The sequence below is a fragment of the Triticum aestivum genome, chromosome 5D (genome assembly GCF_018294505.1).
Source record: "Triticum aestivum cultivar Chinese Spring chromosome 5D, IWGSC CS RefSeq v2.1, whole genome shotgun sequence".
Classification (NCBI taxonomy): domain Eukaryota; kingdom Viridiplantae; phylum Streptophyta; class Magnoliopsida; order Poales; family Poaceae; genus Triticum; species Triticum aestivum.
The window spans coordinates 524,722,875-524,743,827 of record NC_057808.1 but is presented as its reverse complement, the minus strand read 5'-3'; the positions used below and the strand labels follow the sequence as shown (position 1 = coordinate 524,743,827).

The window sequence follows — 20,953 nt, the reverse complement described above, 5'->3', positions numbered from 1 at the left end:
ATATGTTCATCTGCTATGCTAGTTTGCATGATTAGTTTAATCTCTGCTACTATAGTCATGATTTATCTTCTGTTTATTCGGATTAAATCTCGTAGTAATTTGCTCATATTTCCAACAAAGTGGGGAGCCGGTGGGGATGGGAGAGCACCTGCTGCGTGGCCGCCGTTGGCCTATTATGCGTGGCGGCCGCGGCAGGCGTGCTGCTATGGCGGAAGCGCCGCCCATTTCAACTCGGCGGCGGCGGGGGCGGAGGGGTCGGCGGGGGAGGGGGTGGCCGTGGACTGGCTATGGTTCTGGAAAACGGCGGCGATGACGTCATCGGCGGCGGAGGAGGAGGAGGAGAGGGGCGTGGAGAAGTGGTGCACCGCCAGCGCCGAATCACCCTGCCATCGGGTATCCTGCTCGCCGACGCTATCCCTCTCGGCGAGCACGAGAAGCAGGTTCGATTTCGTTTGCTTCCCCTTTTGATTCCGCACGATGTGACAGTCTGTTTGTTGCGGAATGCATACCTGCTTAGATTCCGACCGATTTGGAGGTGTTGAACTAATTTGGTATGGTCGCTTCCGTCCCGATTCAGTTTGGTCGACAATGCCCGAAATATAGCTCGATTTAAATTCGCTGGAGATGTGATTAACACGTGCGAAGTCTATGAAATTGGTTCGTTTACAACTGTGGCATTTACCTAATGCATCGACTCAGGTGCGTTAGAAGCGTCTACAGATTTTCAGTGTTCCGAGTTCACCCTGCATGTGCGAAATTAGTTTAGTTTTGTCCCCATTGCTGAAATTGTGGTAGCATACAATTTTCAATTCGTAACTTCAAGCCCCTTTGAAAATGCGTTATCTGTGAAAGGGGGAACACAGCGATCCTTTATCTACTGCTTTGCATATTTCCAAATTTGCTTTGGAACATCAGGAAAAACTTCTGTCATCTTAGTTTGAATTGGGCTGTACTATTCCTTCTGCTGTTCAAATGCTTCCATTGGAGTAGTAAACGTCTCTGTGTGGGGGGTTTTGCTTTTTGTACCAAGCGTGGCATACTTTTGTTCAAAATTGGAATCAGAAGAGCTTCCTCTGTGGTATCTAAGTATGTTGTTTCTTTTGCTATGCTGTGAGATTTTGAATATTTGTTCTGATTTAGGAATTCTCTGTGTTTAGTAAACCTCTATTGCCATGTTTGGGAACCAACTCTGAAATTGTAGTCTCCTTGTTAGATATTACCTTATTTTAGTAACTGGCAGTGGTTTGACAAATACTCCCTCCGTCCCAAAATAAGTGTCTCAACTTTATACTAGCTTTAATACAAAGTTGTACTAAGGTTAAGACAGTTATTTTGGGACAGAGGGAGTACGGTTTTGGTAACTTTCACTTTGAAAAGCTGTCTGCCTGGGTGGTTCATTTCCTATATGCTATAAATATGTACTACCTCTGTAAACTAATATAAGAGTGTTTAGATCACTATTTTAGTGATCTAAACGCTCTTATATTAGTTTACGGAGGGAGTATTGTTTACATTTCAGTCGTAACTGTTTGCCCTGAGTTGCAATGTTGTCATCTCTCTTCACTTCACAGATTTGATGATCAGTACCATATATATATATATATATATATATATATATATATATATATATATATATATATATATATATATACATATATATATATATATATATATCCTGCATTTGCATGGGCAAACTTTCTTGGTGTTTAATCAAAAAATACATCACATGATCTTTATTGTATATGTATGTGTTTGAATAAATCAGTATTGGAAAATATAAATGTACCTTTTTGTGAATTATGTGCTTCACTGAGCATGTTTATCAATAACACAATTTGATACCAGTTGAGGTTTTCTATTGCTGGAGCATTGAGATAATTTAATAAGTATCTATATGATCTGGTGAAAAGCATAGCATGGTGTGTGATTTTAAGTTATTCATACAAGTATTTGGATAACGTTAGTGATCTATTGACCAAACAGACAAGGAGCTTGCTCCGGATTGCTGTATACAACATCAGCTACATCAGAAGCCTATTCCCTGAGAAGTACTTCAGTGATAAGTCTGCGCTGGCAGTAGGTTAGGATCGGTGCCCAGTATCTATCTACATTCACTCATTCAGTTTGAATTTTTTAGCTCAGTATCTCAAACAACCTTTTATTTGTTGCAGAGATGAAGCTTAAGAACCTGATGCATATGGATGCTGACCCCAAGAGACTGATTCATTGGATGAAGAAAGGCAAGATGTTTACTGTTTTAGATGCACTTTCTCTATGTGTTTGTCTTACATTTGCTTATCATGTGTCATAATTATCATGCAGTCTCACTCAGCTATCCCAACTCAAATGGGGAGGAAGTTGCAATGAACATGAGTCGCACAGGGAGCAAAAAGAATAGTGCCACATTCAAGTCAAATGCAGCAGAAGTCACTCCTGATCAGATGAGGTGCTATTTTAGATATCCCTTCTGGGTGCTATGATTCATTTTTTATTATTAGTCTTTTGTGCATGCAGAATGGTATAGTTTTGCGCATAGGAGTTCAGTTATATGTTTTTGTCTATGACAGTGTGTGAAAAGTTAAAGTTACAGAGGAGCTACTCACCTGTTGGCAATTAGTGCTAGTTGAATTTATGGGCTGTTGTTAGCTTCCTTGCGTGACTTGCAGAATTCTAGCACTGATGAGATAGTTGATGTTTCAGTGCAGTTTTATCATTTATCCTGCAGATCAGTTCGCGGATTGCTTATATTGGGTCCATACATGCATGTTATTGTCAACATTAACATTGTCATTTGTAACCAGTGGTAAAATGGTAAATATCCTGACATGGCAACCGTTTCCTTTTTGGTGCTCTGCTTGTAAGATGATCAGAACGCTGGTGAGAACCTTGGACAGCATGACAGAAAAGGTAACTTTGACATTCTGTATCTCGGTTATGTTGTATTGTGCTATGCTGATTCTATCATGCCTTGGTACACTTGCTAACAACTGCTTGTTGAATGTTGTGCAGGAAATGGTGGAAGGTAATGTAGAAACAATTCTGTGTGCTCGTCAGATTAATCGTGTAAAATATATGCATTCTTTCTGCACTTAGTCAAGTCTTGAATTACTAAATCGATGACATACTCACTTTCCAGATGTTTTGGAGAAGCTGCTGAATGATGATCTACTCTCCAGGGCAAGCAAGGATGGTTATGCTGCTATCAAGGTCAATCTAATTAACATTATTGTTTACCACATGCTATGTTGCTCTTCACTGACATGATCATTTCAGATTTCTGATCCCGGAACAGCCTACATGAAGGCAGAGGTCACCATGCACAATGTTTCACCTACCGACGGAGCCAAAATCGGCAGTGGATATCTGAAGTGTATGAAGGTCCGCCCCTTTAACCCTTGAATGCCAATTCACAATGTTTCACCTTCTTTCATGAAATGTTAACCTGAATGATTGGGTTCATAAATCCCACACATGGGACATACAGTACTCATCACCACGCCAGTTGCATCAGTTAACAGTTGGATACTGCATGAACTAAAAGCTTTTCCACCTGTAATGTGTCGCAGGTCAAGGAACCGATCCTCCAGTATCAAGCCCCACAGGTCCCAGTCCACTGAGGGCGGCGGAACAGCACTAGTGCAGGACGACTAACCCCGTAGGCCAGGTGAAGAAGCAGAGACGCACATAGTACAGTCAGTCCCTTCAGGTGCTTGAAACTTGTGAAGGTAGCGACAGCACACCACCCCTAGCTCTATCCTTGGCGGCAGATGTAGATCCTTGTCCCTAGCTCTATCCTTGGCGGCAGAACGTAAACGGGAGAGGCTTTGTCCCATGATGTTTGTTTCATGGGAGGCTGTGGTGAGTGAGATTACGGAGCAGCGACGATGGACGCAAGTTTTCCTTTTGTCTTGCGGACTGTTGCTACTGTTCTGTGATCTGTACGCCGGCGAGCCGTTTGCTTGCCGTATGTCCGAATTTCCAAGTGCTGCTAGAGCATTGCGCCTCCCCCAAATCTGCGCGCAGCCCGGCTTCACAGCTCAAACCTGCAACCTAGAATCCCAACGCTCAAGCCCAAACGCACGCCCAGGCCCCGCCCCGCCGCCGGCGGCTTCGAGTACTGCGAGCTGTGCCGCCGGAACCACGACCGGGGCCAGGGCCGGTGCCGCCGCTACTTCCCCGCCCACCCCGGCCGCCGCGTTCTCCGGCGTCCGCCGGGCGCTCCTCCGCCCCCCCTCCACGCCTTCCCGCATCTGGTGCCCCACTTCGATTGGTAGCTTGTACATACTCCTCGTAGCCATCCATGTGCACCTAGAATTTTGATGCAGTCTGCAGCAGTTTGGATGGCCTGATAGAACACTCCATCGAACAAATGCTGATACAGCAGGATCAGGGTGCTGTTGGAAGCCCAGTATGGTTTTTAGAGAAAAAGTAGAGTTTATTATGCATTTAGGATTATATGATCAGCTAAAAATGCAGTTACTCTGTTGAAAACAAGTGCAGTTGCCAACCAGACATGAACATGTTATGCAGTGAAGTTGGTTAACTGCAGAGATTGTTCGATAAGAGGGAAAAAAAATGAAAATCCAATTTAGTCTTCCAAATTCATTCTCGTTCAGAAAAAAGTTTTCCAAATTCATTGGCAATTTAGTGCAGAGTTTTATTGGTTATGTGATGGGGAAATGAGACAAGTCGAAATTCCCCACTCCCTTTTTCTTCCTCTCTTCTTCTCCAATTCTGGGAATCGATCCATTGTTAAGAGTTTTTTTCATCCTCAGAGTGAACCCTTCTGCTCCATACTTTACATAAGCAAATGCCTCTTTCACTTCAGATGGCACAAGCAGCCATAGGTTGAAGATCGCGATGCATTGTCATTCGGTGGCACCATAGGGTTTATTTGTTTTCTGTGTAGTGTATTAGTGTTGCAGACAGCCGCATTCAGCACTTCCCTCACTTGAGTTCCTCATGACATGAAACTTCACATGTAGGTTTTAGCATTGCGTCTTTTCCCATTTATTTCCTATTTCCGCTATGTAATAAGGCATGCCAATAGGAGGTTTAAGTTTGGGGATGCAAAATTTTAGCTGAAATTCATCTAGCATGATTGTAGTGCATATTTTGACTTGTATCACTAATATTCCAAGTTTGTATTTGTTTTAGTGTGAAACATCATCTGGGAGTCTGTACTTCTTGGATGGGGCTGGCCCGCCGTCTAAATATGTTGTATTAGGATGAACCTATCCTCTCCTATAGCACTCAGGATTTTCAACCTAACTTTTTCAACAGTAGTTACTACATTTACTTGAGATTGTGCATGACAGTTTATCTGCTACAACCTAAGCATGACAGTACATCTGCCATTGTTTTTAAGGCGCCTAGGCGTCAGGGCGCCCCCAGGAGCCAAGGCGTCGGCCTTGCCTTACCTGTGTGTCTAAGGCGTCCGCCTTAGTCCATAAGGCGTCCAAATTAGAACACTTCTTTTTATCATGGGTTCTGCTATAACTTACGCATGATAATAAAACATTTTAGTTGGTACCATGGGTTCTGCTGTATGCACTGGATGGTCTAAATTAGAACACTTCTTTTCATCATGAACATACGTCTTCTATCATTTCCTGATTATACTTGGCAGATAAATAGGTTGCCGATCGGTTTAACATAAATTAGATCATTTGCTTACAAGGCTACAAGCCAATGGTATCATGCAACATGTTTACCAACCAATTGTGAAGACGGTTGGTATCCTTTTAGTTCATTACTTTCCTGAGAGGTAGGATCTGGGATTAGCCAGTATATAGTGTCTGGTTCCTATTTCATAAAGGATGGATTTCATGCCTTGCTAAGTTTGTTGTAGAATGTTCATATCTGTAAATGATCGTTTATAATATTTTAGTTGTTACCTACAAGCAAACATTTATGATCCGTCTGAATCAATGGGGCAAAGAGAGATGATGCCAAGAGGATTTCAAATCCTTTTTCTAACAGCCTTCTTATATATCTTAAATAGGTGCAACTGGGCAAGGTACATGAGCAACAGGGCAAGTCCAGATCAGAAAATGATGGAACTGTGCAATGAAGCGAGTTGACTGGAGTAGAGGACTCCCAAGCAAATTTCATCTCTTCTGAGATTAGACAGGTATCATATATTTCACCCCTTTCAGTATACTGTCGCTTTGATTTATTAGCATGCATAGTGAGGCAACATTAGTTTCTTTTGTCCTGGTTCAGCTCATATTTTAGCCTGCATATCGGATGTTCTGTGCATGCAAGTATCTTCAACCTGCACTACACTGCATATTATTACACTTCCTGAATACCATCGATGTTTATTTTCAGCCAGCAATGTGTTTGGTTCTCCCAATCTCTTTTGCCCATATTTCTGCTGGTAAAAACAAGACATGGAATCTGGAGGCAGACCATGAGGTAAGATAGATGTCACTCTTGTAAGTATGCTACATTCGCCTGCTCTTTTCTCCCCATTTTCCTATTTCTACTTCCGAACCATGGCAAATAGTAATAAATAACTAGTCATCGATTTAGGCATTTAGCGCAAGGTACATTTGTTTGTATTGGTAAAATGGTCATTCCAGAATCCCTCGCTTGAAAGTGGACTCCTTAGCCTCAGTTCAGTTGCAGCGTTAATGCTTTGTACATATGCACTCGGAGATTAAGGCATTTGAAATTAACTCATCAAGATATCCACTAACAGAAACTCCAGATTTGCATATAGTTTATGATGTATTGATTTAGAAATAGAGAGAATGCATTTAAGATGTCCCTGAACGTTTGTGATGTGGATCCAAGTTGTGGTGAGCTGCATCCGGTCAACGTGCTGTGGGAGGAGGTATGTGCATGCTGCTTCGTGCCATTTTACTACATGCCATCCAGCTTTTGTTCATCTTCTTTCTAAGGTTATTAAATTCATATAGGTAGGCATAGGAATTGGTTCAGGTGGTTTATGTTAAATTGTTTAAGTTGGTTCAGGCTAAATTATAAAAAAAATGGTGTACCGTTTCTCAACATGGTGAATGAGCTGCAGTTCGGTTGCATATGTGCAGTTGTGAGTAAACTTTGTCATTCTACTGGATTAGGTGGTATAGGTGGTGATGGAAGTTAATCTGCTAAGCTGGTTCTAGAGTACTTGGCCTAGGTTATTTAGACAAGTTCGCCGTTTATTCTGGGATACATCAGTCGACTGAACGGCAAAAACTCCAATTGTTATTTTTAGGTCTTTAAAGATTACCATTTGACGTAGTGGTCTACAGATGTTACATTTGGAAGGTTATTTTGCATAATTCCATTGACGGCTAGAGATGTTGTGTTTAGGTTGACGCCACTGCAAGTTGATGATGCCTGCTGTCAAAGCGGCGACAGGAAGTGGAGAGTGAAAAACATAAATAAATAAAGTAGTAGAGAGTAAGATGTCCGATTCTAATCCTTTCAATTGATGTTTCTTTCTGTCATTTTTTCCGTTTGTGCTTCCAGTGACCCCCGGTTAAGAAGTTATAGAATTGATAACAACTGAAGATGTTTTGGCAGGAAACAAGCTGGTTAGCAGAATCATGCAACGCATGAAATGATTGCCTAAGCATTAAGAATCAGACCAGATTTAATTACTACACAAATTCCACATATCTTGGTTATGTTTGTTATTGATCTAATAAATGTGGTCACCCGCATATGAGTATTTCTCAAGGGAAGGAGATGATAAACTGGTTTTGCCAAGTTGACCAAAAGCTGCATATGAAGAAACAACAGGGTGTGAGTGTGATGCTCAAACTAGGTATTTCATGTTTGATTCTCTTTCCTGGCCATTCGTTTTTGAGTTCTTTTGTTTTTTCGAGAACACCTCGAGAGGGGCAGGGGGTTCCTGCATTTCATTAAGAAGAGAGTTGATCTAGTTTATAAGAAAAACCGGACCCAAAAACCTAACATTCTCGGCTAATTAGGGAAAACCGAATGAAAACCCAAAAAAGAAAGAAAAAAGAAAACGAGAAAAAGAGGCACTAGAACTTGGGGATATGGACAAGACAAAAGCAGCATCAAGGGACACTAAAAGCATCAGGTTTTGAGGTTCTTCGCCACAAGAGTTTTAGCACCATATGGCTCTGATGGATCAGCCTGTTGCTTTCCTCCGCTAGCCTGCTGTGTGTGAGGCAACTTTTGAATATGTTTGGGGAAGCATCAGGTCTGCGGATCAACTGTACAAAATCTTGGGCCATTGTGACCAGAGGGGATCACCGTGACCATGATGAGGAGAGAATCGCTCCTATCCTACAGCGTTCCATTGGCGCTTTTCCCTGCAAGTATTTGGGGCTTCAGTTATCTATTTTATCTCTCACTAAAGCCGAATGGCAGCCTACCCTGGATTCCATTAGGGCCTGCGCCCCAGCATGGCAACGAGGCCTCATAAACAGAGCCGGCAGACTGGTCCTTGTGGATTCAGTCCCATCTGCTCGACCCGCTCATCATCTGCTGATTTCTGAAGCTCCGAAGTGGACAATTCTTCAACTTGAAAAGTGGCTGCGTGCTTTCTTTTGGGCAGGGACGGAGATAGTGCAAGGAGACAAATGCTTGGTTTCTTTTGGATGAGCTCTCTAGTGCTTGGACTGCCGCCAATCTCTAGTGCTTGAAAAGTGTCGAGCGTCAGAGCGCCCGGTGGGAGAGGAGGGGAAATTCTGCTGTGCACGGTCTACAAGCTTTTGTGTCAGGGGACTACTAGGTTCAATGGATCTTACTGTGTTTGGACAAGCTGGGCGCCGCTGAGTTGCAAAGTTTTCATCTGGTTCGCTCTCCAATACAGGATCTGGACCTCGGACCGTCGGAGTGAGACATGGCCTGCAAGATGACTTCTCTGCCTTCAGAATGAATTCAAGCACTGGAAAGCTGCAGGAGCTAATAAGGGGACTGCCATTGTCGAGTGTAGTTAGCCTAGGTTTTTCCAGGAGGTGTGGAGTTCAACTCTATCTTATCGCCTGGCTATCTGATACAGTCCTTGTATAAACATGTTGCTTCCCTTCTATCTATAATGAAGATAGGTACGCCATTGGCATACTCTTAAGAAAAAGGTAATCTAGTTTCGTATGTATGCTAATTTTGGTGGTCCTGTTTCGTTTTGTCAGGTACTCATCTTGTGTATTGCTCTGTATATCTTATTTCTTTGGCTTCCTTTGGACCTACGTAGTGTTGCGTCGTCAGTGAACAGAGTTAGCCTATTCGCAAAAAGAAAAAGAAAAAGAAAGAAAAAGCGAACAGAGTTAGTCCAGTTTTCTTATATTTATTTTGCAGGTGCCTCGATAACCAACTTTCTTTTTTTGAACCGGAACACCTTGTATTCCTCTGTATCTTATTTCTTTGGCTTCCTTTGGACTTATGTAGTAGTGTTGGACTGTTGTATCGTTTAGATGTTCCCTCTCCGTGAATGAAACGGTCTCGGACGGCCGTGTACTCCGGCGACCAGCTGTACGTGGAAGGCGCGTAGTACACCGAGTCTGTCACCGCGGCCCGTACTACGCGCCTTCCTCGTACAGCTGGTCGCCGGTGTTAATAGGTGATAGCATGCAAAACATAAGAAACAATGTTTGTTGGCATGCATGGTGCGCCAGTTTCAATTCCAACCCATAACCTTCCATGGTGGTGGCAACAGTAAAACAGCCGAGCGGCGAGCTACACCCATCCAGGACGGGGAGCACAAGAAGCTCCGGTGCACCGGATACGTCGTCCCGGGGAGGCACCTTCCTTAGTCCGGCTGAAGCAGCGTCAGAGAAGCTGACGGCGCCAGGCGCGCAGTTCAGTCCCGTGTAGAAGATCAATAAATAGATCATCAGCCGTTGCTACTTGGGAGTAGTTGCTCAGCTTGGAATATCTAAAAGCTTAGGAGGACATATCCAGTGCTTCAAGAAACTGTAAATAACTTCAGATTTTTTTTTTTGTTAATAGGTGATAGCATGGAAACACCGTGCAAGGTCATGAAGCACCGTAAGCCAAGCTTATTGGATGACCAATCCACATTCACAGCGAAACAGTAGTACAATCGATGGTTCAGATAAGACATAGGAGTATACTTCATAGACAAATTTCAAACATTTTGCCAACGATAAGAAACAGAGTATCACATCACGGTTCACCTTCACATCCACACTTCATTAAAGGGAACAAACTACACTTTTGACACAGAAATTTCAGGAGACCACACCATATTTGATACGTACAAAGTTTCATCTGGTGAGGCTTAAAGTCCGTGCATATGGTGAGTTGATTCTGTCAAGAAGCAACATCACAGAGTTGGCTATCATCAAAGGCCGCCCTATAGCTAGGACTTTTCCACTCAAGTCTGTGAAGGTTGACATATAACGAATGCCATGTATAAAAAGGTTGCCGTCGACCCAACATCCTGCGATGATGGAAGCAAGGTATCCCAACTCATATGTGATTCTCAAGATAGAAGATGCGTTTGGGTCTCCAACTCGAGGCATCCTAAATCCTTATAAAGCCCCTGAAAAAATTGAGAAGATGCAATCAATATTGGCAAGGTACTTATGTTTGAGGAAATGTACATACTACTAGAAAATAACAAACAAATAAAATGAGTCAATAAAACATAAATCAGATCATGGTGGCTCAAATATTCAGTGTGTTTTGGTTGCAAAGTTTGTTTCAGTTGGCATGTAACAAATAGCTCGGTGCTTGAATATTGGTTCCTGTCGCTTATCTGAGAACACAAATGAACAGTGGGTTTCTAACAATGTGTCGAATTCGTCATTATTGTGTGACTGTTGCTGTTTGTAATATGGAAATACTGAAAAATGGTTATCCAAGTTGAAAGAAGAATCAAATCACATGGTAGGGCAAAACTATCCATGCAAATCTTGAATCCCGAAGAGTACTAGAACAGCGAAGAAATATTTAGTGGGCAAAATGCTAATAGGGTTCTCATGTTTGTAAAAAGGGTCTGTCTAGGACACATCTAGATGTGACATAACTATGTCACATCTAAGCTCATGTTCACTCTGTTTGTGGTCTATTCTTTCTGTCCTAGTTTTTTTTTGTTTCTTGGTGCTACATTATATATTTGTGAGAGCTTAGATGTGACATCCTTAAAAAACATCTAGATGTGAATTAGACAAACTGTTGTAAAAAAGGTGGCTGAATACATGAGCCGGTATAGAAAACTAAATAGTAATAAACATATCAAACCATAGGGAAAATAATACCCATCTTTATAGAAGTCTAAATGAGCACGATAATTGTCAAACCATCAACTTGCATATAGAAAAACAAATAATCATACTAGATAATTTCAGAACCACCAAAAGGATGGTGAAGCAGAGAGTGGTCTCGCTGTTGTTTACCAGCTGTAATATACTCCCTCCTCCGTCAAGCTTGTTTCGGGGCGTGGGGGGCAATAAGAAAGTAAAGGAAAAATACAACTATTTTTGCAGTGATAGTCGCGAGCTTAGGAAAGCATTCCAGAAGTCGCAGCTCCAGACCAGGACAGTCAGCATCACACTTCCGGCTGCTGTGTGAGTGTGCCCAAGCCAAACAAACTGCTGCCCGACCCAGCTTGGATGAATTTCAGAAACGAGCAACTAATCCCCACCAGCACAAGCAAGGCAAGGGCGGATCTGACTAATCGCTGCCTATCGGATTCGGGGATGAATGAACTGATAGCTGGATGGATGAAAACAGGAGCTCATACCTCAAAATCAAAGGGAACGGCGGCGGCGATCAACGGGGGCGACGCGCGTGGGAGGTGGAGGGGGTGCCGGAGGCGGCGGATCGAGGCGAAGGCGCCTAGCAGTGGGTCGGGTTAGGTCAGCACGCTCGGTCGGCTTTCGTGTCGTTGGTTCGTCGGGAAGTGCTCGACCGACCAGGTAGAGTATTTATCGACTATCGTATCGTATGGGGCCGTGTCTAAATCGACCACGCTCGCGTTTTTTTCTTCTTTGTATTTATACTGGTCCGTTTCGGCAGATACTTTTCTTGCGAACGCCAATGTCCATGTATTAGAAGAATCCAATCCGAGTGAAATTAGCACTACCTCTGGTCTAAGGAGCAAAGGTGCGTCCTTTCATCTCAAGCAGATATCATCATGAACACCAGGAAGCGGGTGAAGGAGATCTGCTTAAAGAAGAGAGAAAAAGCTCGAGTATGTCATTTCTCAAAGCTGGCCATGGGAACAAGGAGAAGCTTCAGAAGATCAATGTTATCCTGGAGGAATGGAGTGCTAGCTATCTTGGCGGTCAAGTATATATATATATTCTTTTAGAAAAGGAGGATGTACCCCCGGCCTCTGCATCTGGATGGTGCATGTAGCCATATTATTAATTATTTCACAAGACCATACAAGGTGATACATCAATAAGCCTGAATCCACCACCTTGGCAACACCGTTGCTACTCCTATACCCTTGATGAAGGCGTGCCGAATGTCCGGGCCTAATACTAAACAGACATCGCACCAAAGCCTAACATCTAAAGCCGGGTGTCCCATCCAAGCCACTACCTGGATTGGGTCCCACACCGGTCTGGCACACTCCAAGTGAGCACCGCACGCTGCAAGGGCCGTCACCTCCATCTTCCCCCGATCCATCCTCAGAGCATAACTGATGCACCAACCTTGCCAGGCCTCTCTGCCATCAACGCCACCATGACGCTAGACAACTTCCTCCTCTTGCGCGAGTCCATCTCCGCGCATCAGACGCCGAGTCTCCACAGCGCCACGCCGCAGACGCGCCACCATCAAGGTGGAAGATGAAGCACCGCTCCACCAAAGACGCCGTCCTACGGTCCCTCGAGCCCGTGTGCACCTCCAAGAATGACGCCCCCAAGGAGGAAACGACACCAGAGAGCCGCCGTCATCCGATCTACTGATCTAGGGTTTCCCCCGGAGGTAGCAGAGAGTGGCCTTGAACTTCTCCACGGCGATGCCTTCAGGAAGGGAACGATGCAGACAACGTCGCCATCGCCGGCCTTGGCAATAGCCAATAGCAGGGTTTCACCCAGATCTGATCGAAGACCTCCATCTCTTGTGCACGGGCCGCCGCCATCCCTGCCGGGATCTCAATGAAGACTCCAAGGAGTGGTTCGGCGCCGCAGCGTCGTTGTCGTCGTGGCCGCCGTCGTTGGCCAAGGGTTTTCCCTGATCCCAAGAGCCCCACCATCCAATCACCGCCCACCACCCGGATCCGGCGAGCAAGGCCACACCGAAGCCCAGATCGAGCGGGATAAGGTGAAGGAGATGAAGTTGGCGCAGATCGATCCAGATCTGGCGGCCGGCCGACGGAAATCACGGCCGCCATGAGATCCCACCACCGGGTCCTCGCCGCCCACGCAAGCCGAGGAAGACCGGCCACACCCCCGCAGCCACCCTCCGTCAGGAAAGGCGCCGCCCACCTTGACCGGGGCTGCCACCCCGGCACACCAAGCTCTCCGCGTGAGGCAGCAGCAGCCAGCCCCGCCGCCACCTTCCTCGATGACGCGCGGGCTTGCCAGCAGATATCTCTGGTGGCGGCGAGATCTGGAGGGAGGGGGAAGGGGGCCGGCGGTGCTTAGGGTTGGGGCCGCCCGAGTCACCCCAGAGGAGCGACGCGGGGGCGCGGTATATAGATGGCCTTGTAAACTAATGTTGTTGGGTGTGTTATTTTGGTGATGTGATATGTTAAGTTATGAGTTAAGGGCTGCTCTCATGTTGGCTGTAATGACTATATATAGCATGCTTAAGCTATGAACTGCTTGTCCTCGGGTTAAGAAGTGCTATGTTAGTGTACTAACATGAGGTTTTTTGTAGACTAAGTCGCCTCAGATCGTCACAAGTGTTTAGCGTCCAAGGAATGTGGTAGCGAACCTGAAATTGAACTCGAATGTGGCAGTTTTGTACAATTCACTCCGAATTTTTTATGGGGAAAAACGCACATGTTACACGTGCTAAAAAGTACAGCACAAGCCATGAAAAGATTTGACACGGACCTGAAGCCATGAAACTGAATCTGCGCAAAGAAATCCGTTTTTGTGGGCATTTTTAGTTTCATTATTGGCTCGATTACGAGAGTACTGTTTTCTTCTCTCTTATCCTGGACAATTATTCAACGGTGATCTTCCTCGCAACACGCAAAGATTTGTCGGAACAATCTAGCAAGAGAACCATTACAGTGTACCAGCAGATCAACCAGCCGTTATTGCACAATCATACAGCAAGCAACTATAAGGTCTAGCACTGGGCTGGGCACAACACATCTCTGAAGCAAGGTTTGATCATGAGCCAGCAACAGAGGGGAAGCAATACAGTACACCTAATAATAATCCAGCCATCACCATCAGGCGATGCATCCTCTGCTCCGGAGGCTCTCCACGGCGTCCCTGATGATCTTCTCCAACGGAGTGAACTGCAGGCCCAGCGCCATCAGCTTCTTCGGCACCGTCTCCGCTCTCACCAGCCCCGGCTGCGTGTCCTCGGGGAACCTGCCGACGAAACCCACAGCAAGCGAAATGGTTACCGCCGCGTCAATGGTCCGTTCATGTCGTTGTTTGCTATGACATTATTGTGCTCCAAACATATCATGTATGTGTTCAGTGTGTGTTGCTTACTTGGGGACCTTGTAGTTGGGGTAGAGCTCGGCGACTTTCGACGCGAAATCGCTCCAGTGACAGATGGGCTCCACGCAGAGGTGCCTCCCGGATGCAGACGGGTTCTCGAACAGCGTGATATGGGCTAATGCGACGTCTTCCACGTGGACTGGCCCGATGAAGAAATCCTTATACTCCTCTGTGCAGCCTGCGTGTGTAGAGAGGTGTGTGTGCTGAGGATGTGTTTCATTATCATAGTAACAACCAATCACACACTGAACCAGACAAGAAAAATATACTGAATAGCAAATGCAGATAAGTTAAATTGCCAGGGTGACGAATGTCGATGCATGAGGATTTTTCAATCTATGTTTTTTATGGCAATGCAGAGGAATTGTTATGTAAAATATGGAGCAGAAAAGGGTTTCAGATATGACAAAACATGCAGTTTTACTCTCTAGTATACTAACCACTGCAGAATATTCAGTACAGCGGTATACTGTTTTGCTCGTCCATTTGGTAATTTCTTAAGGTTATGAATTTAGGTTCTGAGAAATCAAATGTGTTCAGTTTGTACAACTGCATGAATTGCCCCTGCTCCAGTCTGCTACTCATAACATTCTTGCTAGCCTATCAGCAAACATTCTAGAGGGACTAAGAAATGATTACAGAGTAGTATATAAATTTCTTCATCTGGCAAATTATGAAATACTCCGTAGATCTAAAACTATGACCAGAGCATTATCAAGACTACATGAACAAAATACCTTCAAGCAAGCGAAGAAACATGGCCATGCTAGCATTGATCCTCGGCGGAATCATCGGGCCCAAAACAGTCCCTGGATTGACCACAACCACATCCAGTCCATTCTCCTCTGCAAACTTCCATGCTGCCTTCTCAGCCAGTGTCTTTGAAGCAGGGTACCAAACCTATCCAAGAAAAGATAGAAACTGAGATAAAAGTGAAGCCCGGCAGAAAAATGGTTGCATCTTAACAATTCAGCAACAATTTTACAACATGTCCTTTATGTGCAATTTTCTGTCCATTGATCCAAATAGAATAAAATCAGATTGAGTGTGGGGGGGGGGGGGGGGGGGGGTCATCCTTTTCTAAAAAAATACAGTATGTGATTTCATATTTTCATCTCATCAAACAAACTATGCTCTTCTGCAGTAACCAACTGGACTGCAGTGCAGGTTGCAGATAGCCTTTCCATGCCCTGCTAGTAACTGCAGATTGTTTTTGGCATGGTTAGTAACTGCACTTTTGTAAGCCGGTCGTATCTCTCACCCCGTTCTTGTCGCAGTAGTCGATGTCGGTCCAGCAGCGCTCGTCGAGGACCTCGCCGGCGGGCCACCCGGGGCTGGGCACGACGGCGGAGACGGACGAGGTCACCACCACCCGGCGCACGCCCCCGGCCTCCTTGGCGGCGCGCAGCACGTTGAGCGTCCCCTCCACGGCCGGCACCACCAGCTCCTTCTGCGGCCACAAGACGAGACAGACGCCACCCAGTACTGAGAGGACTGAACTCTGAAGGGACAACGGCGGGACGGTCACGGGGCAGCAGTACCTGGGGGTCGAGGACGCGGTCGACGGTGCAGGGCGAGGCGAGGTGGAAGACGCCGGAGCAGCCGCGCGCGGCGGCGAGCATGGCGGCGCCGTCGAGGAGGTCGCACGGGAAGAAGCGGACGCGGCCCTCGTCGCCGCCGGCGAGCGCCAGGAGGTGCTCCGTCTCGGCCTTGTCATCTGCGGCACGCCAGCGACAGAATCAAACGGTGGCCTCCGCCGCGCCGCAGGTCCCTGGTCAACGTAATGGCGGTGCAGGGTGGGGCGGAGGGTGGCACTGACCGGGGTTGAGGACGGCGGCGTGGACGTCGTAGCCGCGGGCGAGGAGGAGGCGCACGGTCCAGGAGCCGATGAAGCCGCTGGCGCCGGTGACCAGCACCGTCTCCCCCCTGGCCTCCCCAACTCCTGTCGCCATCTCCTCCGTGTCCGGTGGTGTGTGTGTGGCGTGGGGCGTGGTGTTGCGGGTCGACTGGGGACTGAGTGACTGACCACCCCACGTGGGTGAGGAAGAGACGATGAAGTCCAACTGCTGAAGTGTATGAGTGCACGGCTATCGAGTGGCGTGGGAGGTGGCTTCCAGAACCTAAGATTCTTTTGTAGGATAGTAGAACCTAAGATTTCATTGATTCGCTTGGTACCAGTTCCAAACTGACAAGATAGCTACTGTTTTGGATCTTGTGCAAAAATCAAATTGGTGCTCCCAAGTGGGGCAAGGCTGTCTGCTTGATTCATAGTAGTATTTACAGAGTCTTTTTTGCTTCAATCAGGCCTCCTTTGGTTCATAGGATAGAAATATCATGGAAATGTAAAAAATCATCGTAGGATTATAATTCATAGGATTTTTGAAACACTTGAAAACGAAAAACAGAAGATTGAAGCGGCATTTTTCTCTTGATTCCTATAGATAGAAAACTAAAATAAAATTAGATTAGAAATGTGTTTGATAACACCGGAAAGCAAAAAAAAAAGTAGGAAGATGTTCGAGCGGGTGAAACTTTCTTCCAAAATAGTGCAAAGCAATCCTTGTAAAATTATAATCATAGGAGTCACATGATCTATGAGGAGAAATTCATAAGAATTTAAATCCTCCAAAAAAAATCCTGTAAAATCCATTTGAATTAGAAGTGCCCTATGCAGTGGGGATTACAGGGTTGAATCCTATATAAAATTTGCTAAGAATTATTACCTCCGTATCAAAATGTAAGACATTTTTGTAGGCTAATTTTTATATGGAGGTAGTACTTTGAAAGGATCCTTTATTTTCCTAACGCAATCAAACTAACTAAGTCTTAGATATTTGAATAGACATAATATTGCAATTATGTGTGCTTTCGACTTTGGGTCGGTCATTTTTGTTTGGAAGGATGGCTGCCAACGACGCGTAACGCCCCGGCCACAGTGACCTGTCCTAGCTGTTATCCTGGCAAGATCTAGACTGGACCCACACTAGTCTTTCCTACACACTTGGTCCTCACTCATGCACACTCGGGGTTAACTTTTCAGTCGGTCACTCATTCTCAATCGATCCAAGCTTCAAGCCAAGCACACTAACTTTGAGGTTCCTTTAGGATGGGCTCTCGAAAAAGAAGGAATTTTTTGTTGATATGAGTAGTCTATCATCTATCATTCATATTAAGCCACGCTCTCACATACACCCCACTCAAAGGAACCGACGTACCTGTCGGCCCACAACAATGTTCCCTCTTGGGCCTGTAGTGATACTTGTTTTCATCCATCCTTGTAATCTTTAACAAAACCTCTCCTGAAAATGCTGTTAATAGTCACTCCAACCTGCCCCACGAGGGCCGGTAGCCCCAAATACTAATAGATCTTGAATATCAACATGGTGCCCAATATAAATATTTGCTCTAACATCAACATGGGTACTCAGACTCAAGAAAAGCCCCGATGGAGAAGTAAATGGGAGAAGTTATGCGCATGCATGAGGAGAGGTGCGGTGGTTTGACTGCTGCATGCAACGGATTGGACGGGCTCTTCGGTTGCCTTTTCTCTCTCCCACGCGCACAGAGTGGCCCACTCGCATGCTGCAATTTTTTGGCTGGAGTCGGGCTGCAGCTGCTCATGCGTACGCTAATTAATGCTGTGAATGCGGGGCATGGAGGGAAATGGGCGCATGCAAAAGGGTGTATACGCAGACTAATTAGAGAAATACTAAAAAAAGTTATGCGCAGACAAAAGAGGACCGGAGGGAGTACTACTCATGTTCCTACTACGGTTAAGGAATATGCGGTTATCCTCAAAAAAGAAAAGTCCTTCTTCGCGCTTCCGCATGCACGAGAATTTGGTTCTGCTCGCAATATGTGTTGGGGAACGTAGTAATTTCAAAAAAATTCCTACGCACACACAGGATCATGGTGATGTATAGCAACGAGAGGGGAAAGTGCTGTCCACGTACCCTCGTAGACCGAAAGCGGAAGCATTAGCACAACGCGGTTGATGTAGTCGTACGTCTTCACGATCCGACCGATCAAGTACCGAACGCACGACACCTCCGAGTTCAGCACACGTTCAGCCCGATGACGTCCCTCGAAGTCCGATCCAGCCAAGTGTTGAGGGAGAGTTTCGTCAGCACGACGGCGTGGTGACGATGATGATGTTCTACCGACGCAGGGCTTCGCCTAAGCACCGCTACAATATTATCGAGGTGGATTATGGTGGAGGGGGCACCGCACACGGCTAAGAGATCAAGAGATCAATTGTTGTGTCTATGGGGTGCCCCCTCCTCCGTATATAAAGGGGGGAGGAGGAGAGGGCCGACCACGGGGGTGGCGCGCCCTAGGAGGGGGAAACCTACTCCAAGTAGGTTTGCCCCTCCCTTTCCTAGTCCAAGAAGGAGGGGGAAGGAAGGAGTGGGAGAGGGGAAAGGCAAGGGGGGCGCCACCCCCCTTCCTTGTCCTATTCGGACTCAAGGGGAGGGGGCGCGCCTCTTGCCCTGGCCGGCCCCTCTCTCTCTCCACTAGGGCCCAACAAGGCCCATTAGTTCCCGGGGGGGGGGGGGGGCTTCCGGTAACCCCCGGTACTCCGATAAATGTCCGAAACCTTTCCGGTGTCCAAACATAGTCGTCCAATATATCGATCTTTATGTCTTGACCATTTCGAGACTCCTCGTCATGTCCGTGATTACATCCGGGACTCCAAACAACCTTCGGTACATGAAAACACATAAACTCATAATATAACTGTCATCGAAACTTTAAGCGTGCGGTCCCTACGGGTTCGAGAACTATGTAGACATGACCGAGACACGTTTCCGGTCAATAACCAATAGCGGAACCTGGATGCTCATATTGGCTCCCACATATTCTACGAAGATCTTTATCGGTCACACCGCATAACAACATACGTTGTTCCCTTTGTCATCGGTATGTTACTTGCCCGAGATTCGATCGTCGGTATCTCAATACCTAGTTCAATCTCGTTACCGGCAAGTCTCTTTACTCGTTCCGTAATACATCATCCCGCAACTAACTCATTAGTTGAAATGCTTGCAAGGCTTATAGTGATGTGCATTACCGAGTGGGCCCAGAGATACCTCTCCGACAATCGGAGTGACAAATCCTAATCTCGAAATACGCCAACCCAACAAGTACCTTCGGAGACACCTGTAGAGCACCTTTATAATCACCCAGTTACGTTGTGACGTTTGGTAGCACATAAAGTGTTCCTCTGGTAAACGGGAGTTGCATAATGTCATAGTCATAGGAACATGTATAGGTCATGAAGAAAGCAATAGCAACATACTAAACGATCGTGTGCTAAGCTAACGGAATGGGTCAAGTCAATCACATCATTCTCCTAATGATGTGACCTCATTAATCAAATGACAACTCTTTGTCTATGGCTAGGAAACATAACCATCTTTGATCAACGAGCTAGTCAAGTAGAGGCATACTAGTGACACTCTGTTTGTCTATGTATTCACACATGTATTATGTTTCCGGCTAATACAATTCTAGCATGAATAATAAACATTTATCATGAAATAAGGAAATAAATAATAACTTTATTATTGCCTCTAGGGTTTCCTTCAGTCTCCCACTTGCACTAGAGTCAATAATCTAGTTCACATCACCATGTGATTTAATACCAATAGTTCACATCACCATGTGATTAACACCCATAGTTCACATCGTCATGTGACCAACACCCAAAGGGTTTACTAGAGTCAATAATCTAGTTCACATCGCTATGTGACTAACACCCAAAGAGTACTAAGGTGTGATCATGTTTTGCTTGTGAGAGATGTTTAGTCAACGGGTCTGCCACATTCAGATCCGTATGTATTTTGCAAATTTCTATGTCAACAATGCTCTGCACGGAGCTACTCTAGCTAATTGCTCCCACTTTCAATATGTATCCAGATTCAGACTTAGAGTTATCTGGATCAGTGTCAAAGTTTGCATCGACGTAACCCTTTACGATGAACCTTTTTGTCACCTCCATAATCGAGAAACATATCCTTATTCCACTAAGGATAATTTTGACCGCTGTCCAGTGATCTACTCCTAGATCACTATTGTACTCCCTTGCCAAAATCAGTGTAGGGTATACAATAGATCTGGTACACAGCATGGCATACTTTATAGAACCTATGGCCAAGGCATAGGGAATGACTTTCATTCTCTTTCTATCTTCTGCCGTGGTCGGGCTTTGAGTATTACTCAATTCCACACCTTGTAACATAGGCAAGAACTCTTTCTTTAGCTGTTCCATTTTGAACTACTTCAAAATCTTGTCAAGGTATGTACTCATTGAAAAAACTTATCAAGCGTCTTGATCTATCTCTATAGATCTTGATGCTCAA

The 20,953-nt window shown here is 45.5% G+C and overlaps 2 protein-coding genes and 1 long non-coding RNA gene across 6 annotated transcripts; 1 reads left to right on the top strand and 2 right to left on the bottom strand.

Annotated features, from left to right (window-relative positions):
• Positions 1-230: 230 nt before the first annotated feature.
• Positions 231-9,436, top strand: LOC123123458 (meiosis-specific protein PAIR2). Of its 4 annotated transcripts, XM_044543969.1 has the most exons (12): positions 231-440; positions 1,984-2,080; positions 2,172-2,240; positions 2,323-2,446; positions 2,871-2,907; positions 3,010-3,022; positions 3,137-3,207; positions 3,274-3,378; positions 3,567-3,725; positions 6,005-6,133; positions 6,334-7,413; positions 7,537-9,436. In XM_044543969.1, the coding sequence occupies exons 1-9, from the start codon at positions 288-290 to the stop codon at positions 3,615-3,617; spliced, it is 720 nt and encodes a 239-aa protein (XP_044399904.1). In that variant the 5' UTR covers positions 231-287; the 3' UTR covers positions 3,618-3,725; positions 6,005-6,133; positions 6,334-7,413; positions 7,537-9,436. The 4 variants fall into 4 exon arrangements, with proteins under 4 accessions (XP_044399904.1, XP_044399906.1, XP_044399905.1 ...); XM_044543971.1 differs by having other exon boundaries at positions 3,293-3,378; positions 6,334-9,436; XM_044543970.1 differs by having other exon boundaries at positions 3,567-3,664; positions 6,334-9,436.
• Positions 9,437-10,058: 622 nt separating this feature from the next.
• LOC123125965 (uncharacterized) lies at positions 10,059-12,217 on the bottom strand. The gene is made up of 2 exons (XR_006461522.1): positions 11,696-12,217; positions 10,059-10,492 (listed from the first exon to the last, which is right to left on the bottom strand). It is a non-coding gene; the product is annotated as an uncharacterized lncRNA (long non-coding RNA).
• Positions 12,218-14,112: 1,895 nt separating this feature from the next.
• Positions 14,113-16,696, bottom strand: LOC123123457 (phenylacetaldehyde reductase). Its single transcript, XM_044543967.1, has 6 exons — positions 16,411-16,696; positions 16,133-16,308; positions 15,853-16,041; positions 15,329-15,491; positions 14,583-14,769; positions 14,113-14,456 (listed from the first exon to the last, which is right to left on the bottom strand). The coding sequence occupies exons 1-6, from the start codon at positions 16,541-16,543 to the stop codon at positions 14,312-14,314; spliced, it is 993 nt and encodes a 330-aa protein (XP_044399902.1). The 5' UTR covers positions 16,544-16,696; the 3' UTR covers positions 14,113-14,311.
• Positions 16,697-20,953: the final 4,257 nt, after the last annotated feature.